The 18,200-nt window shown below is 50.4% G+C and overlaps 1 protein-coding gene and 1 long non-coding RNA gene across 3 annotated transcripts in view; one reads left to right on the top strand and one right to left on the bottom strand.

Moving 5' to 3' along the window:
- The window catches only part of MYBBP1A (MYB binding protein 1a), a 51,837-nt gene that overhangs the window by 32,581 nt on the left and 1,056 nt on the right, over positions 1–18,200 (top strand). The window contains exons 24-26 of the mRNA XM_044430366.1: positions 9,302–9,415; positions 15,364–15,465; positions 16,579–16,703. Of these exons, the coding sequence (XP_044286301.1) occupies positions 9,302–9,415; positions 15,364–15,465; positions 16,579–16,703 (341 nt within the window). The remainder of the gene's footprint in view (positions 1–9,301; positions 9,416–15,363; positions 15,466–16,578; positions 16,704–18,200) is intronic.
- On the bottom strand, positions 836–8,247 carry LOC123023312. Of its 2 annotated transcripts, none has more exons than XR_006414694.1 (3): positions 7,945–8,247; positions 4,325–4,431; positions 836–921 (listed from the first exon to the last, which is right to left on the bottom strand). It is a non-coding gene; the product is annotated as an uncharacterized LOC123023312 (long non-coding RNA). The 2 variants fall into 2 exon arrangements; XR_006414695.1 differs by lacking the exon at positions 7,945–8,247 and adding an exon at positions 5,012–7,190.

Genomic DNA, 18,200 nt, shown 5'->3' with positions numbered 1-18,200 from the left:
GATTCCCAGATCTCCTCGGTCGCAAACAAAAAAACCTTCACCTTCCAGGTGGGTCACACTGCTTCCATGCCACTCGCTAGGAGCACCGAAGTCCACTCTCTTTGGCTGAGGCCTTTTGGTTGGACAAACGAGGGGAAGTCCCTCATCCCCATCTCAAAGCACTCCCCAGAAGTTCCCGCTGAGCTTGAGACTGCCTGGATCTTGGCAGTTGCCTGGTTTATCTCTGGGTCTGTGAGCTTTGGCATTTCAACAGAGAATTCCAGCTCCTCTCGTACTCCTGAAGCAGAATCCACGAGTGCTGCATCACAGGAGTGATAGGCGCCCCACACCTTGAACTCAAAGGCCTTCTGATCACGGCCGTTACAGAATCGCAGGACCGCTGCTCCAGAACAGCTTCCCTAAAACATAATTCACCTTTGTAAAAGCCACAATTCAAAGGAACAGAAAGCCAGGCACCCGGAGCGGCTTTGATTTGCTCGGATAAAAAAAGTGATATTTCTGCCCCCGCTAATTACAATTCAGCACACAAGTAGTATGACTAAGGAACCGCATAGCATTAAGAAAAGGAAAAGCTCGACAGCCCACACCCAGTAAGTGTGCACTTTATGCCCACTTTAGCGATCAGCTGATGACTCATTTGCACAAAAGAAGCCGCAGTTGAAAGCCTTCCCTGGAGATGCGTTCCACCAGGTGGCAAAAAGAGAATTCATTAAAGAACATTTTGCATGCAGAATGGCCAGCAATGAAGCAGATTTTAAGTACATTTTAAAAAAAACAATCTGCTTGCACAATTACTCCCTCTTACATGTCTTTTGAAATGCAAGTGCTACTTGCCTCCATGGTTTGAGATGTATTCATTATATCTTTAATGCCTCCCCTCGGGCAGTGGTGTGTTCCTGCCTTCCTTTTATCACACCGATTCTGTGAGGGAGAGAAAAGGTGCTTATTCAGCATGCCTGTGATCATGAAGCTTTGGACCCACAGCTCCCCACACCATGGGGTCCTCCCTGCTTGTTTGTCAGTTTATTTATAGATTGATATGCTGCCCACTAATCCAAAAGGATTTCCTAGGAGGCTTACAACCATCATAGTGCTAAAAACAGCAGCAATAGAACCAGTCGTATATAAAATCAGAACAGAACAATAACAATAAAACATCATTTTAGATCAAGTAAGCAGGACAACAGATGTCAGAATAAGTAACATTTTGAATCAGTTCTTAAAATATTCAGAGAAGAGAAAGGTCTTTGCCTGGTGTGGAAACGAGAACGAGGTTGGTGCCCGGTGAGTTTCTCTGGGAAGTCCATTCTGTAATGGAGGGGCAACCACTAAGAAGGCCCTTCTTGTATTTACCATCCTCTTGACCTCCTTGAGGGAAGGCTGTCTCCTTTCACAATGCAGGGATTCCACAAGCCGCTCCTCACCTGCATTGTGATCTGGGCTCTCCGCTGAATTTCTCTGCAGGCAGGGCTGCTGCAAACCAGGAGCAGGCAGGAAACTCCAGTGCAGAGAGCTGAGCAAGCAGGTCATGACTGCCTGGTGCTCGCCCTTTGGGTGGACGGACAGTTTCTTTCAACATGTGCAGAAGTTGGTTAAATGCTTCTCCCACAACACCCCTATGAGGTAGGCTAGGATGAGAGTTACAGGCGGGAAACAGGTGGAGGATCTTTGGGTTGCCCATAGCCACAGGCAGCCCTGGGCTAGAGGAGAGGAGTGAAGTGTGGAAAGAGGGGTAGAAACCAGTATTTTTGAGATAATTTTATGTTCCAGGCAGTGAACTAGCCTTGAGACTCCCAGAGTAAAAAAGACCCAAAAGCAGCTTTAATTTTTTTTGAAACCTAACTTGGTTGCAGGGAAAGTCAACTTCCAAGCCATTGTGTTTAATTTATCTGTTGCCGTGTCTTCTTTATTACTCAATGTGCATATTAAACTAGAAACCTTGAGGAAAGTAACTGTGCTTCACTGAGCCAAAAGCATCTTCAGTTTGTTTTCCTGCTTTGCAAACCGATTCTTTCCCTCCTGTTTTTAATGAAACGGCTCGTTTTAGACAAGATGGCAAGGGACTGAGTCCTCCCAAATGAAATACAGCCTGGCCCCAGGCCAGACAGACACTTAAGCAATTTTAATTTTAAGCAAGTCGATTGATCTTTTCTCCTGTCTATTCTCATGAATTTCCAGAGGCCAAGACTGTTGCTTGAGCTATCGATTCTTTCTCTGCAAACACAACTGCGTCTTGGGTACCTTTTACAAATGGCCAGCGTTGCCGCAGCATCAATATTGGTGGACTAGACACCGCTTCTCTGGGTGCATGAAGGATTCTCTTCAGTTTGGGGTTGTCCTCAGTGCAGAAGTACAAAAAAAAAGAATCTAAATCATGACGTGGGAGAAGCAGCCGTGGGAAGCCTGAACAAGCTCATGTCTGCCATGGGGGGCAGGGACGTGCGGGGGGCAGGGCCAACCCACATCAAGCCAATTGTTGGGTGTACCGTGGCTTCTTCACAAGCAACACACACCGCGCAGCTCACTTGCTGGCTGGATTGCCAGTGTTGTGTGAAATCGGTTGTCGTGGGAAGAACCTCCTTCTGTCCGACTTGAGCTAACAGCTCCTTGATGTCATTAGGAGTTCTCAACACCTAGAAGCACTCTCGCTCTCTCTCTCGCTCTCGCTCTCTCTGCTTTCTCCACAGCACACGTAATTTTATCCATTTCTTTCATGACCTCCATTGTCAATTGTCTCTTCTGCCAAACCTGAAACCCTTGCGACATCTTCAGCCTTTCCTCAGTGCAATCGGCTCCAACCTCTCGATCATCCGCTCCGTGACGTCCTCGGAAAGGGTCCCAGAGTCCCACGACGATCCCTCGTGCTTCAGAGGGAGCCAGGAGAGGAAAGAGCCGGGCATCTGACGGAATGGCTTCTCAGACTCCAGAATCGCCCCCCCGCCTCCCATCGACGAGATTTAAGGCCCGTTTGTGCCAATTCAGAGCCTGTTTAGCTTTGTTCGGAAGATGCCCTCTGAGGCCGTGCGCCCTCCTCGTCTTCATTGCCGCGGGTTACAAAGGATAATGAGAGCTCCCCGTCTTGAGCAAAGCAAATGAATTGCTCACCGGAGCATGGCTCACCTGCCTCTCAGCAGCCAAGTCTGCTAGTGAAAATGTACAGGGCAGTCCGCGAGGACCTCTAAGGTTGAGTAATTTCCTTAACGCCTCTGAATTATATTTGCCACTTGATGCGTGGAGAGCCGAGGCTTTTAAACAGATATGAGCTTCCCAGGAACCCGGCACAAGTACGTTTTTGTGGTTCCCATCAAGCGTAGCCTGAGCAAAGAATATTTACTTAGCTACAATGTCAAAGATGGGCTGTAATTTGCAGCTGCTTGGCTCAGAGATCTCGTTGCGCCCTCTTTGTAGCCAGACTGTTTGTCCAGCAAGGAGCAGGTGGGTAACACTGACTTCCTAACCTATATCTGAAGTCAGATGCTTGCTAGATAGTATCTTGATATCTGGATATTTACTAAAATCTGCAGAGTATTTGTTACTGGTATCAGACTTCCATCAATATTTCCTGGGGTTTCATACTTGACATTCAGAGTTTCTTAGCAGAGTTTCCACATTTGACAGATTAGATGAACCAATCCAAAGCTTTCTAATTGACTGAGCAATGTCCCTGATTAATTGGTTGGGCTGCGTTAATTTAATGTCAGCGTCGAAGACACTGAAATTGAGCAATGGAGACTGCAAACAAGAAATTGGAAGACTGACGCTTGGGAGAAACATAGAAACAGAGCGAGTCAGAAGGGGTCTCCCGGGCCATCTAGTCTGACCCCCGGCTCCAGCCGGCTCCGCTCATGACATGCCCATCATGTGCATGTCAAGAATGAACTAGGAAAGAGAATCAAGATTGGGATTCCCATTTGCTATGTCTGGGTGTGATAGCTGGGCAGTTAAGGAAGCTGCCGGGAAGAAAATAGTTATGTTCGAAACATGGCGCTGAAGGACAGCTGTGCGAATGTTCTGGAAAGATGAACAAGGAGGTCTAAGATCCATCAACCTAAAATGGGTCCTGGACGCAAAAATGACAAAACGGAAGCTGTCTGACTTTGAGTACATCCTGAGAAGGCCAGACTCCCTGGAGAAGACAGTCATGCTTGGGAAAATCCCAAGGCAGAAGAAGAAGGAGAAGGCCAAAGATGAGATGGGTGGACGCTATCAAGGAAGCCACAGCCTTGGCTTGGCAAGAGCTGAGTACAGCGGTGGAGGTCGGGGCATTGGGGCGGGGGGGGGGGGCTCTCATTCATAGGGTCACCCTAAGGGGGAGAGGACTTACCAGCCTGTAAGAACTTTCCACTGGTCGGAATTCTTCTGGAATAAGGGTTCCATCCTGGATTTTCAGAAGGCTCTTGGCAAGCTAGAGTGCATCCAGAAGAAGGCAACCTGAGATAGAAACAGAGAGTTAGAAGGAGACTCCTGGGCCATCTAGTCTGGCCCCCAGCTCCAGCCAGATCCACTCATGACATGCCTACCATGTGCATGTCCAGCCTATCCTTAAACACCCTCACCATAGAGGCTTCAACCATCTCCAGTGGAAGCCCATTCCATGCCTTAGGGGTCCTAACTGTCAGGAAGTAATTCCTGGCATCCCCCCAGATCTTGGTTCCCTGAGCTTTTCTTTACTGGAACGCATCCTGCCCTCCATTGCAGGGGAGAACAGGTCTCAACCCACCTCCATGTGGCACTCCCTCATGTACCTGCATGTCGCTAGCAGGTCCCCTCTGAGTCCCCTCCTTTCAAGGCTGAAAAGCCCCAGCTCCCTCGTCTCTCCTCATATGGCTTCCCCTGCAAACCGGCCACCATCCTCGTGGCCCTTCGCTGCACTGATTCCAACCTGGCCATATCCCTCTTGTAATGAGGGGCCCCGAACTGAACACAAGACTCCAGCTGCAGGCGCACCAGAGTCGAACAGTTGAATGAGCTGGCTTTGAGAAGAGTTGCTCCAGAAAAGACTCAGAGATACCTTCAGCTCTCTGGAGGAGTTGCAGGCTGATGGTTGGGGCATATTTGTCCTCTGTGGTTCCAGAAGACAAGAACAGAGCGGTGGATGTAATTTGCAGGGAAGCAAATTTCTCCTAAGCATCCTAATAACCAACACTTTGGACAGGACTGCAAGCCGCCTCAGGAAGTAACGGGCCCTCCTTCACTGGAGGCATTTCATTGGAGGCTTGGACAGCCATCTTTCAGGGCGTTGAGTAGGATATGAACGAGAAGACCTCCAAGACCACCCATCTTTAGATGCAAGTCTTTTTGTTCCCCCATTTAATTCTGCTCCTTCCTCTGTGCAAGAGATGGGGATGGGCCGGTCGTAACTCAATTTCCCGGGAGATCTCTTGGTGGTCTTGACCTCTTGGGAGATCTCACCTCCTTGCTTTTGAACAGTGCCAAGATCCCTGCTTCCTGCCCAGATGAGGGTGCTGAGAAAAAAGGCTGGTGGGGCAGATGTTGCTTTTTGCATGAAAGGGCTTGGGAAGTTTGCAGACCACAAATTACAGATTCCTTGACAGAGAAACTCTCTGTTTCTTCTCTCTTAAGGTTTGTTTGCTTGTCTGGGCCCCTATTTTGTCCCGGTTGGTGGCATCATCTATAACAAAGGGATTTCTTCCTTAGAACGGTTATCATGGATGAGTGATTTAGCCATCCTTCAGGGGTTATTTCTTCAATTTGGGGGATGCCCCTCATGAATCGCTCGTGCTTGAGAGCCGATTCAGCCATGCATTTCTGCAGAATGCCGAGCAACCTGTTCAAACGGGCGCGTTCCGCATGTGTCTCTCAGTGCTCTCCTAAACCGAGTGCTTCATGCATTACATGAGAAGTGTCTCTGCGGGGTTTCCTCCCGTTTAAGGAGGCTGGGACGGAGAGCTTTCTCCAGGGCAAGCAGTTCCCGTGTGCCAAGTATGTTACAGGATTCCTCTGAAGTGTGAAGAGGCCGGCTGCCCAGTTTTGCTTAAAATGCCTTCAAGATGGGAAGCGGACAAGCTCGTCATTATTTTTTTGCTGATTTAGCCGCGACCGCCCCAAGCAAGCGTGAGCGGCAAGATGGCAGGCACGAGCCCGGAGCCGTGGGTGGCGTGGTCATGCGTGCACTTGCGTGGGGTAGTGCCGTGTCTTCCTTGCCAGGAATGCTAAAACGCAAAGGTGAAGCAGTGCGCAGGAATGCCCCGATGTCAGCCTCCCAGCTCACTCTCCCTCGGCCCCTTTTGTGCGAGCAGATGGGCGAAAACGGACCACAGGCAGGGAGTTTGGCCAAGAGGCTTTAAGAGCGAGGGAGGGCGTAAAAGCAGCTGCCTTGGCATTAATTCTTTTTTACTGCTGGGTTCGAAGGCCCGTGCTTGCTGCAAGCACCTGCAAGCCTCCCTGGCGAGGAGCGAGTTGTCGCGGGAGGCCGGCACGAGGCCTTTTGAGTTTGCCCCTCCCTGCAGCTCTCTTGAAATCCCTGCGCCAGCCAGCCCGTTGCAAGAGCAGGGCCCTTTGAAGCCCAAGGGGTGGCTTCTGTTTTGGAGACACCCCCAAGGAAAGGGGCGGGACATTCTGGTGGTGGGAGCCGTCAGAGGTAAAGTGGGTGCGGCTGAGAGACCAACCCCATTCCACCGTCCTTGTTGGCGCTATTCGGTAAGAGGTCTGTCTGGAAATACAAGCAGCCTGCTCAGAAGTAGGCAGGGCACCTGTACCAGGTAAGGGAGCCCCTTCCCATGCTGTGCAGGGAAATGCGCTTCTCCCCGCTTTCCTGCCCCTGAACTGCCCCAGCTTTGCAGAAGAGCAGAATCTTCAACTTCCTAGCACAGCCTTCTCCAACTGGGTGCCCGCCAGAAGCTTGGACTACGGCTCCCAGCTTCCTCCAACCAACCTGCAAGTCAATACCCCATGTTCTATATTTACCTGCACACCGGGTTATGCATTCTTTCTTGTGTGCTGCTTGCAAGTGCTTGGCTGAAGCTCTTCAGAGGAAAACAGGTGAACTGTGAAAATGACCGTGATATTCCTGGGAAAGCCTCATGGATTTCCTAGGGCGGCCTCTGCCTTGGTGCTAGTAAGACTCAGGCTTATCAGTGGGATTTGCATGCATTCGGGCTCCTTTTTTTTTTTATAAAGATTTTTATAAAGATTTTAAACTAAAAACTAAAAAACATCGATCATCAAATACATCGGACGTACTGGGTCAGCCCCCATAACATATCTTTTTAACATAATCATAATTCAAATCGATTTATAAAAACTTAAAGACTTCTTTAAATCTAAGCCAAGTCCCGTTTCTCCAGCCAATCATAAAAAAGGTCCCAAGTTTGATAGAAGTCAGTATCTTCTTTCTCCTTCAGTAATATGCATGCATTTGGGCTCCTGTCGAAGGTTGAGTGCAGTCCTTAGAAGCCGCTCCAATGGATCCATTTTTGCCCAGTGTGTTGAAATATTTAATCAGAAAGAAGGCCTGTGACACTCAACATATTCCAGCCTATGATGCTCAACATATTCCTTTTCCTCCAGCCAGGAATCTTTAGTGGAGTTTCTAGGTTTTGCAAATTTTTCCCATCCCCATCCCCACACCTTTCCCAAGGTTGACATGCTGGCAGTAAAACATTAAAATAGGCAGAGGTGTTTGGCTGTCTCCAGATTGTCTTTCTTTCTGCCCGTTACTGGAATTTTGCTCTCAGGAGTTGCTCCTGAAATGAATTTGGCCCTCAAACTAAAAGAGGTTCCACACCCATGTTTGAAGATTTGAACCCTTTTTCATTTTTCAGGTTTTCAGGTTTCAAGAAATTGTATGTGTATTGAGTAACTCTGAACTTTGTTCCAGGTTTTCAAATATAAATATAAATGGACAGATTCTTTAAAAGCTTGGTAGGTAATTTAAGAAAGTCTCCCTCTTATGCATGTTTTGGAAGGAAAAAAATAACCTACTTGCAGGAAAATGTAGGTCTTTTTTCTGTCTGAACTTGCACAGGTTCACATCCGAAGGGTCTTGATTTGTTCCATCTTTAGGAAAATCTCACGGTGAATTGTTCATTCTCCATCACCAACTTGGCACCTTCCGGCTTCTGACTTTTCATGGCTCAAGCCAACCGTCTCAGGCCCCTCTTCCATGGACAGCTTGGGCAGGAGTTACGAGAGATCCAGTGTGGTGTCGTGGTGAAGAGCGTGGGACTGGGACTCAGACGACCTGGGTTCAAGTCCCCGCTCAGCCATGGAGCCCACTGGGTGACTCTGGGCCAGTCACAGACCCTCAGCCCAACCTACCTCGCAGGGTTGTTGTTGGGGGGATAAGATGGAGGAGGAGGAGAATGATGTAAGCTGCCTTGAGCCCTTTGTAGGAAAGGCAGGATATAAATAGAAAAACAAATAAAAATAAGTAAGAGGGAGGGTCTTCTCAGTGGTAGCCCCGCAGTGAGACATCCTGCTGCCAACACTGTTATCTTTTTGGTGTTGGTTAAGTCCTTCCTGGTCCTCCACACCTTTGGCAGTATATGATAGGTTTTTAATCAGGTCATGGGATATTGTCTGGAGTTGTGCGCTCCAATTATGCATTTGCGGCTGTACTGTTTTTATTTGCTTTATAATATCGTATGTTTAAGGGGTTTCATCCTTCTGAACAGCCCAGAGAAGCTTTAAAATTAATAATATAAATGCACTATATTTTTATCACACCTTTTTCCCTCCTGTTCAGAGGATACATAGCTCCACTGTATGCTCACAACAACAACCCTGTGAGTACTACCAGTCAGTGAGTTTCTGGTCCGAGGGGGGACTCGAACCGAGATCTCCTGGTTCCCCAGGCCAATGCGATCTCCACCACCCAGGAAATTAATTCCCAGCACAATTTGGTTCATCACTCAGCTTGCTGTTGGCTTGAGTGTCCCCCATGCCTTCACCATTACCACCACAACAACCCTGTGATGTAGGCCAGCCTGTGCTGGTGAAAAACTCCAGAATACCCAGGGCGCACTGCATCCGAGCAGGACCAGTCAAGGGCCCGTGTCCTTGATGGGTTCAAGGATTACATTTCTATCCCACTTTTTCCCCGCTGTGGAACAGATGTCATTCCCAGGTGGCCTCCCCTCCAGGCCGTGACCAGAACCAGATCTGCTTAGCTTCAGCATGCGGGCTGCTTCAGCCGCCTCCAGACCATAACCTGGGATCACACCCCCCACCCCGAAGATTCTGCTGGTGAAGCTTCTGAAATTCCAGACAATTGTCCTTTTCTCACACCTGTTCTCCACTCACCCGCGGCCCCATCTTCCCCACCCTCTTCCCATTTCAGACGCAGGCGTGTCTCCTGTTGCAAAAGGCTCTGCAGTCTCGGGATTTCATGCTCTTGTTGTCCGACAAGGAACGGGAGGAGCTGACTAGAGAGAGCATCCATCAGGTGGCTGAGGTGAGCCGTTCCAAGCCGTTGCAAAACAAGAATCCAGACTGATGTTCTCGGGCGCTCCTGGGGTGCTTTGTCTGGCCTGGAGTGGGGGAAGGCCTCCCTTGCCAGCCAGGCACGGGGCGCCTTTATTTATTTCCTTCCATTTCTCTATTGCCCAAGAGCAAAAGCTCTCCAGGCAGTTAACAACAGCGCACAGGGAAGGATGAAACACAGCCCAAAATAGGAATGTGGTAAAAACAGCCCAGCCGTTCAGAACAGAACAGAACAGTGGTACCTCGGCTCACGAACGCCTTGGTTCACGAACAGATCGGGTCACGAACAAACACTTCTGAAAGACTTTGATGTGGGTCGCGAACACCGCTTTGGGTGCTGACCAAGATCGCAGCCATCTGCCCCCTGCCCCCTGAGTGGGGAGATGGCCACGGTCGCAGTTGCTTTCGTGCAGGGAAGGCATCCGTGATCAGAGGCCCGCTGCTGCAGGAAAGACGGGAGCAGCAGAGCAGAGCGCGGGGGAGACGGCCGAGATTCCGACTGTCTTTCCTGCAGGAGCCGCCTCTGATCACGGACGCTGTCCCTGCACGAAAGCAACTGCGATTGCGGCCATCTCCCCACCCCACCCCTGAGTGGGGAGATGGCCGCGATGGTGCTGGGGGCAGGGGGGAGATGGCAGAGATCGCGCCCGTCTCTCCCTCCCCCAGTGCGCTGTTTGCGCCTGTCTCCCTCCCCCAAGGCGCCCGCGATCCCGCCTGGCTCCCCCCTCCCCGCGCACCGGGATGACAGGCGCCTGCAGGGATGATGGGCGCGATCTTGGTCGTGCTTGGTGGGGGGGGGGGGGGGAGGGGGCCGCGCTTGTGGGGGGGGGGGGGGCGAGATGGCTGCGATTTTTGTTGTTGTCACTTTGCCTCACATTTTTCTGATTTAAAAAATGGTTACAGAACAGATTAACCTTATTTACACTGAACCTTATGGGGAAATTTGGCTTGGCTCACGACCAATTGGGTCACAGCCAGAGTCCTGGAACCGATTAAGTTCGTGAGCCAAAGTACCACTATATTTAAAACAATAGGCTCAGGAAAGGCAGACACGAAACCCTAGACTCACTCTCACACCCCGCTCTGCTAAAATTACACACTGATCTGGTGTGTTGTACATTTCCAGAACGACTGGGTTAATTACAACCAACTTCCACTGAATTATGGCCCACTTCTGGGTTTTTTAATCAGAATTATTTGTTCACTGCCTGGACATGCAGGGAGAGCCCAGCTCTGCATGCACAGGTCCTTGCAGCATTGGAGGGGGAGCATCCTTCCAACAAGAAAGGGAAAATGTTCTCCTTGCATGTCATCCCTGCTATGGAATACTTCTCTCTGGAAACAGAGAGATTTTTCTTTCACGGTGTCTTCCACAAAACGGTGTCTTTCCTGGGGTCCAGCTGCCCAGGGCTTCAGCATTCCGTCATGGCCCTGTTATTTTGTTAACGAGGCAACTGGATATTCATCCTTGCCTACCTGCCCGAGGGCATGCCGCATGGGCCGTTGGAATGAGGTGTGTCAGGGGGCTGTGCTGATCCATTTAAACGCACAAACCAGAGGGACGGGAGCAGAGGCACTATTAAGGGAATGTGTGTGATGCTTACCCAAAATAGAACGCCGGCTTGGCTCGCTCGAGGGCTCCGCAGCACTGTGCACTTACGTAAGGATTGCCTGACCTTATTTGAATCGGAGTTTTCCGAGATGGTCCTTGCAGGTCAGCTGTGCTTAAGCCCCGGGGAACTCTGGGCAGCCCGGAGTGGATCCCGGAAGCAGCTTGACCGGCATCTTCATGGCAGATCTGTCGGGGCCGAGACGTGGGAGGCAGGAGACAAGGAAGCGGGAGCAGGGCCGCAGGACCTGAGGGAAGGGAGACCAAAGCCCATTAGCCGGGTTTAAGAGCAAGTCTAAGCTGGAGTCAGAGGACAGCCCAAGGTCAGGAAGCAGGGGTGCGTATCCAGACAAGCCAAGAGTCCGGAACCAGGAAGACGGTGGGGCAGGGTGCTGCCCAGGGGTGCAGACCAGGCCAGGCAAGATGCAGGCAACAGGAAGTCCCATGATGCTGCGGCAAGGGCTGGGAGGGAAGAGCCGGCCCTGAGATAGGAGGCTGAGCAGTCCTCCAGGGCCTGGGGCCAATCCTGCAAACACTGACATGCGCAGTCTGGTTCGGGCCCCCAGGTGCAGCCCCAGAGCTCAGCCCCAAGAACTTTGGTTTGGTTTGGTTTGGTTTTTAAAGAGGCATTAAGTTTCTAGTCCTCATGGTGGGGGGGAAGTGTTTGCATGTATGCCCTAACTTCCCCATTGTGCTACAAACAACAGATCCCTGCAGACAAAGTGTGTGCTGCAGTTAACCAGAGCATGAGGCCCATGCACAGCATCTCTGAAGCATTTAGACAGAATCGTTTTTAAACTTCCTTTTCTGTGCAAATATATTGCCCAATAAGAAACATTCTCTGGGAAGTTTACAAGTTCCTGCCTAGGACAGGTAAACTAGAATGCATGTTTCAGCCCAAGATTAGGTGGGAATCCGGCTCTCTTTCACTTGCTGGATTGCTTTCTCATGCTCAGCTCTGTGCACAAACTGCAGATCAGGTCCATGAACCCCAGTGGCCCATTTGTGCAAAGCACACGAAGCTTACAAGTCTCATGCACAGAAGCTGAACTCTGCTTGCACTGTTGATTGTGTGGGGCATGTGTGTGCAGGCTGTCCTTGTGGACTCACTTTCTGCCAGACACCCACACAAACACATGGAGCGCGGCAGATTTAAGGCAGAGGAAACATGGCCCAGAGCCTGGGAGCCAAGCCGAGGACATCCGACGGATTCCCACCTCCAAACTGGATTCCCCACACATCACTGGCTGGCCCGGAACAAAGGGCCATTTCCCCCAAATGCAGTGCCCTTAGGTGCCCTACATAAATGCCATAAATAAAGAAGCAACGTTCTGTTGGGAGCCCCTAAAGCCCTAGCGCCGCAAGGCGATCAAACCGGTCAGTCCTGAGGAGATCAGCCCTGGCTGCTCTTTGGAAGGCCAGGTGCTGAAGGTGAAGCTCGAATGCTTTGGCCACCTAATGAGAAGGAAGGACTCCCTGGAGAAGAGCCTGATGCTGGGAACCATTGAGGGCAAAAGGAGAAGGGGACGGCAGAGGATGAGGTGGCTGGATGGGGTCACTGGGGCAGTGGGTGTGAGCTTAAGTGGACTCCGGGGGAAGGTGGAGGACAGGAAGGCCTGGAGGAATGTTGTCCGTGGGGTTGTGAAGGGTCGGACACGACTTCGCGACTAAACAACAACAACAAAGACCTAACACAGATGCCTCTGGGTGACCTAGAAGCAGCACATGGGGGCAGTGGCTAAGCATGCCCTCCGAGAAGAGCCCCGGCAAAGCTCTCCCAGCCCTGGGGTCCCGAAGTTGTTCTGCTGCAGTCCCCTCGTGCAGCAGCAGCTCTGCCGGCTGGTGGCGATGGAGGCTGCAGATCAGCATCGTGACCAAAATGCCAGTCCCGGGCGATCCCACACAGCGCTTCTCTTGCGGTCGCGTTCTGCCAGCCCTGCTGTGGAGACAGACGCTCGGCCTTCTCCTGCCCTTCGCTCTTGCCTCGCAGGCCAGTGATTAGGCATGTACAGAGCTTGTTTTGTTGTCGTCCTTCTTGTCGCACTCTCGCTGCCTTGTCCTTGCAGATCAGCGGCATGCCACGAGGCGTGTCTGCTTAAATCCATCACAGTCCTTAAAAACAAACGCAGATCATGGGGGATGCGGTTTGGACAGCCCGGAGAGGCCAAATCGAGTGGGCAGAACAGCGCCTGATAGATGCAGACGTGTGTGAGGCTGGAGACGATGCCACCTTAAGCTGGAGGCTGGGAGGGGGGCAGAGTAGTCCCTGGAAAAATAAACGCAGGCCTGGGGGTTGTGTGTTGCCAAGCTCCCCTTTCCGCCTTCCCCCCAGTTTTAAGCAGGCTTTTCCAGAGCACCTCTGGAGTCCTGATGGTGGAAAGATTCTATGGGCTTGGCTTAAACCTTTTGCCATCTCATCTCCTTCTGGCACTGAGATGGCGACCAGGTGCTTCCGTATAAAAATCGCTCGGCTGAGAATAGGCCTAGATTTGTGGGTTTCCGAGGGGGTCCCAGCAGAGCGGAGGAGACCCAAATTTGCCGTTTGCTGACAGATCTTGTGTCGCTTGTCAAAGGCACGTTGTGTGGCTTGCAAGGGTGTTTTGGTGGTGATTCGGGCACAGTCACTATGATGGTTGTGGGTCTCTGTCACACATCTCTGCAGGGGATCCCGGGAAGGCAGGCGAGGCTGGCTTGGCTTCTTTCTCAGATCAGTGAAGTTAAAGCGACTCCAAAGACCAGGATGTGTTAGGTGGGTCTAGGAGAGAGAGGCCATGTGTTGCTTGCAACGCAGGAAGGATGGTGTAGAAATGTCGTGAACTTTTGGTGATAATGCTGCCATCTCTTAAGATCAGTTGGCGCAACTCGTAAGAATTCACAAGTGTGGGACTGCCATTTTGGACTGACCATTAGCCATGCTGGCTGGGGCTGATGGAAGTTGGGGTCCAAACTCTCTCTGTTCAGGAAGGTCGCCCCCGAAGGTTCAGAACACCTAGATTCACCTGCTTGTTTAAAGTCCAGTTTCTTAATCCACTAAGCTGTGTTGCTCTGCTAAATTCCTTGCACTGCATTTTAGATGGTCAATTTCTCGGGCAGGAGCCTGCCCTCTGTCCGCAGAAAAGCACTGTGCACATTGATGACACGACATAAAGGAATATTCATGCTCACAAAGACCTTGTACTAACCTGTGTAATAATCTAATATTTGACAGGTAGTGTATTGACTCTGTTTTGTGAAAGTGGGGATCATCACAGATTGGGAGCGGGGTGGGGGGTGCAGCTTGCATCAAAGAAATTTATTGAAGCAAGTTTTGGAAAGCTACAATGAGTTCCAAGCAAACATTTGAGCAGAATTTATCCATTCAAATCGATTAGGGTGAAATCCTCTGTAAGCGGAGACAGAACAAAGGCCGCTCTTGCATGGCAGAAGTGAAATTGAAATTAAAAATGTCACATAAAATCGGGGCTCTTCCACTTTCAAAGGTTAATGTTTTGGTTCTAGAAGAGGAAGTGGCAGCTCCCATAACTGCTGCTGAACGGAACCAGAACGCTGCTTTGGGTTCTGGGCTGAAAATGGAACTAAATACATGGACAGTGGTGCAGAGTCTAAGATCTTCATTCTGAAATCTGTAGGGTCCAAGCAAAGCATGGGGCTCTCCCGGAGGAAGCTGTGCCGTTACTTGAGCACATCCAGAAGCTGGTGTCGTGCCGGCAGAAAGCGTTTCTGCCCGCCTGCAGCAGAACCTGGAAACAAAGAGCTGGCTTTTCAGTGCAATGTCAAGGAATCCTAGCAGAGCTGATTCCCCAGAGAACAATCCTGCTATTTAAAATGGTGTGTTAGACTAGCCGGAGATGGTACGGGCAGCTCAGAGAGGAGCTGCAACTGCAGAGCGTCCTTTTTTAAAAAAATGTCCTGCGAGGATAGATGCCCAGAATGCTGAACTGCGGCTGCATTTTGATGCGGGAAAGGCCGCAGCTGAGCAGCGAAGCACCAAGTTGGCATGCAGGGAGAGCCACCTTTTAGCATAATAAAAGGTGAAGAAATAGAATTCACCTTTAGAATTAGGACTTGCTCTTTCAGCAAAAGGGACTTCGCGTTTGGAAAACCTAGGGAAAGACACCTGCGCACCTTTCTGCGCAGCACTTGTAGCATTCTGGAGCAGCCTGTTTCCTGACCCTGTTCCTTATTTTCTCATTTTGTGTACTCACACCGAGAAAACTGCACAGACTGTGAAGAGGGACTTGGGGAGGCATAAGTCCCTCCTTCCAAACCACGTTACCATTTTCTGCATAATCGATCTGTCTGTTTTACAGACTTTAAAGGCTGTGGGCGAGTTCAAAGTCAAGGTGGACCAGGAGAAGGTGATCAAAGGCCTGGAGTTGTTGAACTACCTGATCAGAATGGTAATCAAACAGGTACAGACATGTGATTCTTGCAGCCTGATTCTTTGGCTTCTATCTCGGACGTTGGCATCCCCCAACTTGCATCCGCTGCCCATGAAAATACCCCTGGCTTAAATTTAGGTTGCTAGTGAATTAACCTGGATAATTAATTCTGTTCATTCCTTGACCTGTGCCTTTGACAGCTTCAGATCCCATGCTGGTAGCGATCTGCAAGCTAGAAGTCCTGGCAGAGCAAACTCTGCACCTTACAGATCTGCCAGAGTACTGTACTTGAGTCAAGATCTGTTTTAAGCACTTGGACAGCTAATCCCAAAAGCCACTGTCTGTCCACCTCACTAAATTCTGCCTTCCTTCCTAGAACTTCTGCCTTTCAGAGCACAAACCCTGCCTTTTTGGGATCAGGGTCACCTGCTTCTGGCCCATTTTGGCTTTGTTTCTTGTGAAACGCAAGCCTTTTGGACCACGCTGCTTGCTTCTCGGCTTCAAGCAGAGAAGTAGCGCCCCCGCGGATCATGAAATCTGGCCTCTTGGCCACGATAGCGAGAGAAGGGATAGTGGATTGATTCACAGAATGAATGAGATCAGACAACACATCCTTCATTCACCTTCTCTCTCTCAATAAGCTCAATGGGGAAGAAAGCAAAAGCACGAAAGAGAACAATTATGCATTTGGCATATGCTAAATCCTGCTCTGGATCTGCAAGGAAAGCACATATATCAGAAGCAGATTACGTGTCTGGTTTTCAAAAAATGCTTGAGGTAGTAAGTTTGCCTTCATGCTTCCTTTCGGCATAACAGGCATCTTTTTAATGCACCCTCCTATGGGTGGCCAGGGTTGCATCAGAGGAGACCCACTGAAAGCCACTTTCTCCCTTGTGCAAGGGACCCCAGGCTTCTCCAGGTGCAGGCACATTGAAAAGAAAGGGCCAGATCACACCAGAATGGTGGGGAGGGGGGAATAGTCCCCTGCCCCCAAGCACAGCAGCTCAGCTGAACGAAAAATTGGGGCTGACACTGAGCCGAAGCGAACTGTTTTTGCAGCTTGTTTATGCAGTGTTCGGGACGCAGCATTGTTTCTCGGGTGCAGGGTACCAACGGCTCAGGTTTTATGCTCTCCCTTTTCAGGAGCTCAGCGTGGATCTGGCCCAGGTGCGTGGCGTGCTCCAGGGCTTGGGTCAGCACGAAACCTTTGGGAAGTCCAAGCGGCTGGACGATCTGTACTGGCATGTCATGAAACTCCTGGGCTTCACGTAAGTGTCTTAGAAATGGGCTGTGGAACTCGCGAGCCTGAAATTCCACTTCGGTGTGAACTCAGCAGCTAATGGAAAGAAGCGGTCTGATGGAATAGGCCAAGCCCTGCAAGATCAGGATCTCTAGACCGGAATCCTGCTTCTAACAGCAAAACAAGCTGTATTATCCTTCCCTTGTGCTTTGTCTAGTAGAGTTTCCAGATGCAAAAGCAGCAGACGCACAAACAATTCCTGATGGCTCCTGCTACAAGTGGAAATGATTAAACAAGCTACGGGGGTCCCACCTGCGATTTGCTTAGCATGGCACACAAACCTGGGCACTGCCCCAGCAAGCCAGAGAAATAACCCAGCGACAAACCATGGGCAGAAGGGTCTGGACGAACACTAGCTCAGTGTCTTGCAGACCAGGTCTATTCCTGCTTTCAACCTGTCGCATCCTTTCCAGAAAGAAAAAGAGCTCCAGTCCACACTCGTCACACAGTAAATGATTTTATCTAAATTGCCCACACTTGTTATCAAGTGAAACAGGATAAAATACCTTCTTGATCATTCCTTTATTAACGTTCTAACCTGTCCAGCTGCCAAACACCTCTGGGGAGGTTTGCAAGCATAAAAGTCCATTTGAAGAACAAAGATGGTAACACAACAATAAAAGAATCAAAATAACATGTGATTTAAAATTTAAAATATGGAAAACATTGACGAGTCTGTGGAAAAATGAATGAAGAAACCGTTTCAAGAGGAAATGCTTAAAGAGGAAGGTCTTAACCTGGTATTTTATTGCAGAACTTTAAGGGACCTGGCAGATACCTTAAGGAAGGGCACGGATGCTTTTTTGGGTCCCCTCCCATCTCACCTTGTGGTGGCAACACCCGCAAATGTTGTCCAAACATGGACTTAGCAGTCGGGCAGCAGCGTTAGGAAAAGGGGCCAGTCAGAGTGCAAGTCTTCACCTGTTTAGACAGAGAAAAGGGCTTCTCTGAACATGTGCAGAATCACGCCCTTTGTACTTCGCACCAACATTCTGAGCTGGGCCTGGAAACCGCTGGGCAGTTGGTGCAAGCGCAGCTTGGCAGCGGCCCGTCCAGCAAGCAGCTTCGCCGCTCGTTCTGCATGCAATTCCGTTTGCAGGCTGTCCTAAGACATACCCCATGCAAAATGCATTGCAAGAATCGGCAGGAAGTTCGCCTGCAGGAGATTTTCTTTGCCCTGTGCTGCCCCCACCAGTGGAGAGGTCTGCTTCAGGGGTTTCCTAGCAATAGCAAAGGAAACAGAGCAAGTCAGAAGGGGCCTCCCAGGCCATCCAGTCTGACCCCCGGCTCCGCTCACGACATGCCCACCGTGTGGACATCCAGCCTGTCCTTGAACACCCGCACCGATGGGGCCTCAGCGACCTCCCGTGGAAGCCCATTCCACACCCTCGGGGTCCTAACCATCAGGAAGTACTTCCTGGCATGCACACTAAATCTTTGTTCCCTGAGCGTTGCTTGGTTGGAG

Source organism: Varanus komodoensis, unplaced genomic scaffold (assembly GCF_004798865.1).
Source record: "Varanus komodoensis strain SLA01 unplaced genomic scaffold, ASM479886v1 scaffold20_1, whole genome shotgun sequence".
NCBI lineage: Eukaryota > Metazoa > Chordata > Lepidosauria > Squamata > Varanidae > Varanus > Varanus komodoensis.
This window is presented reverse-complemented; position numbering and strand designations above follow the sequence as displayed.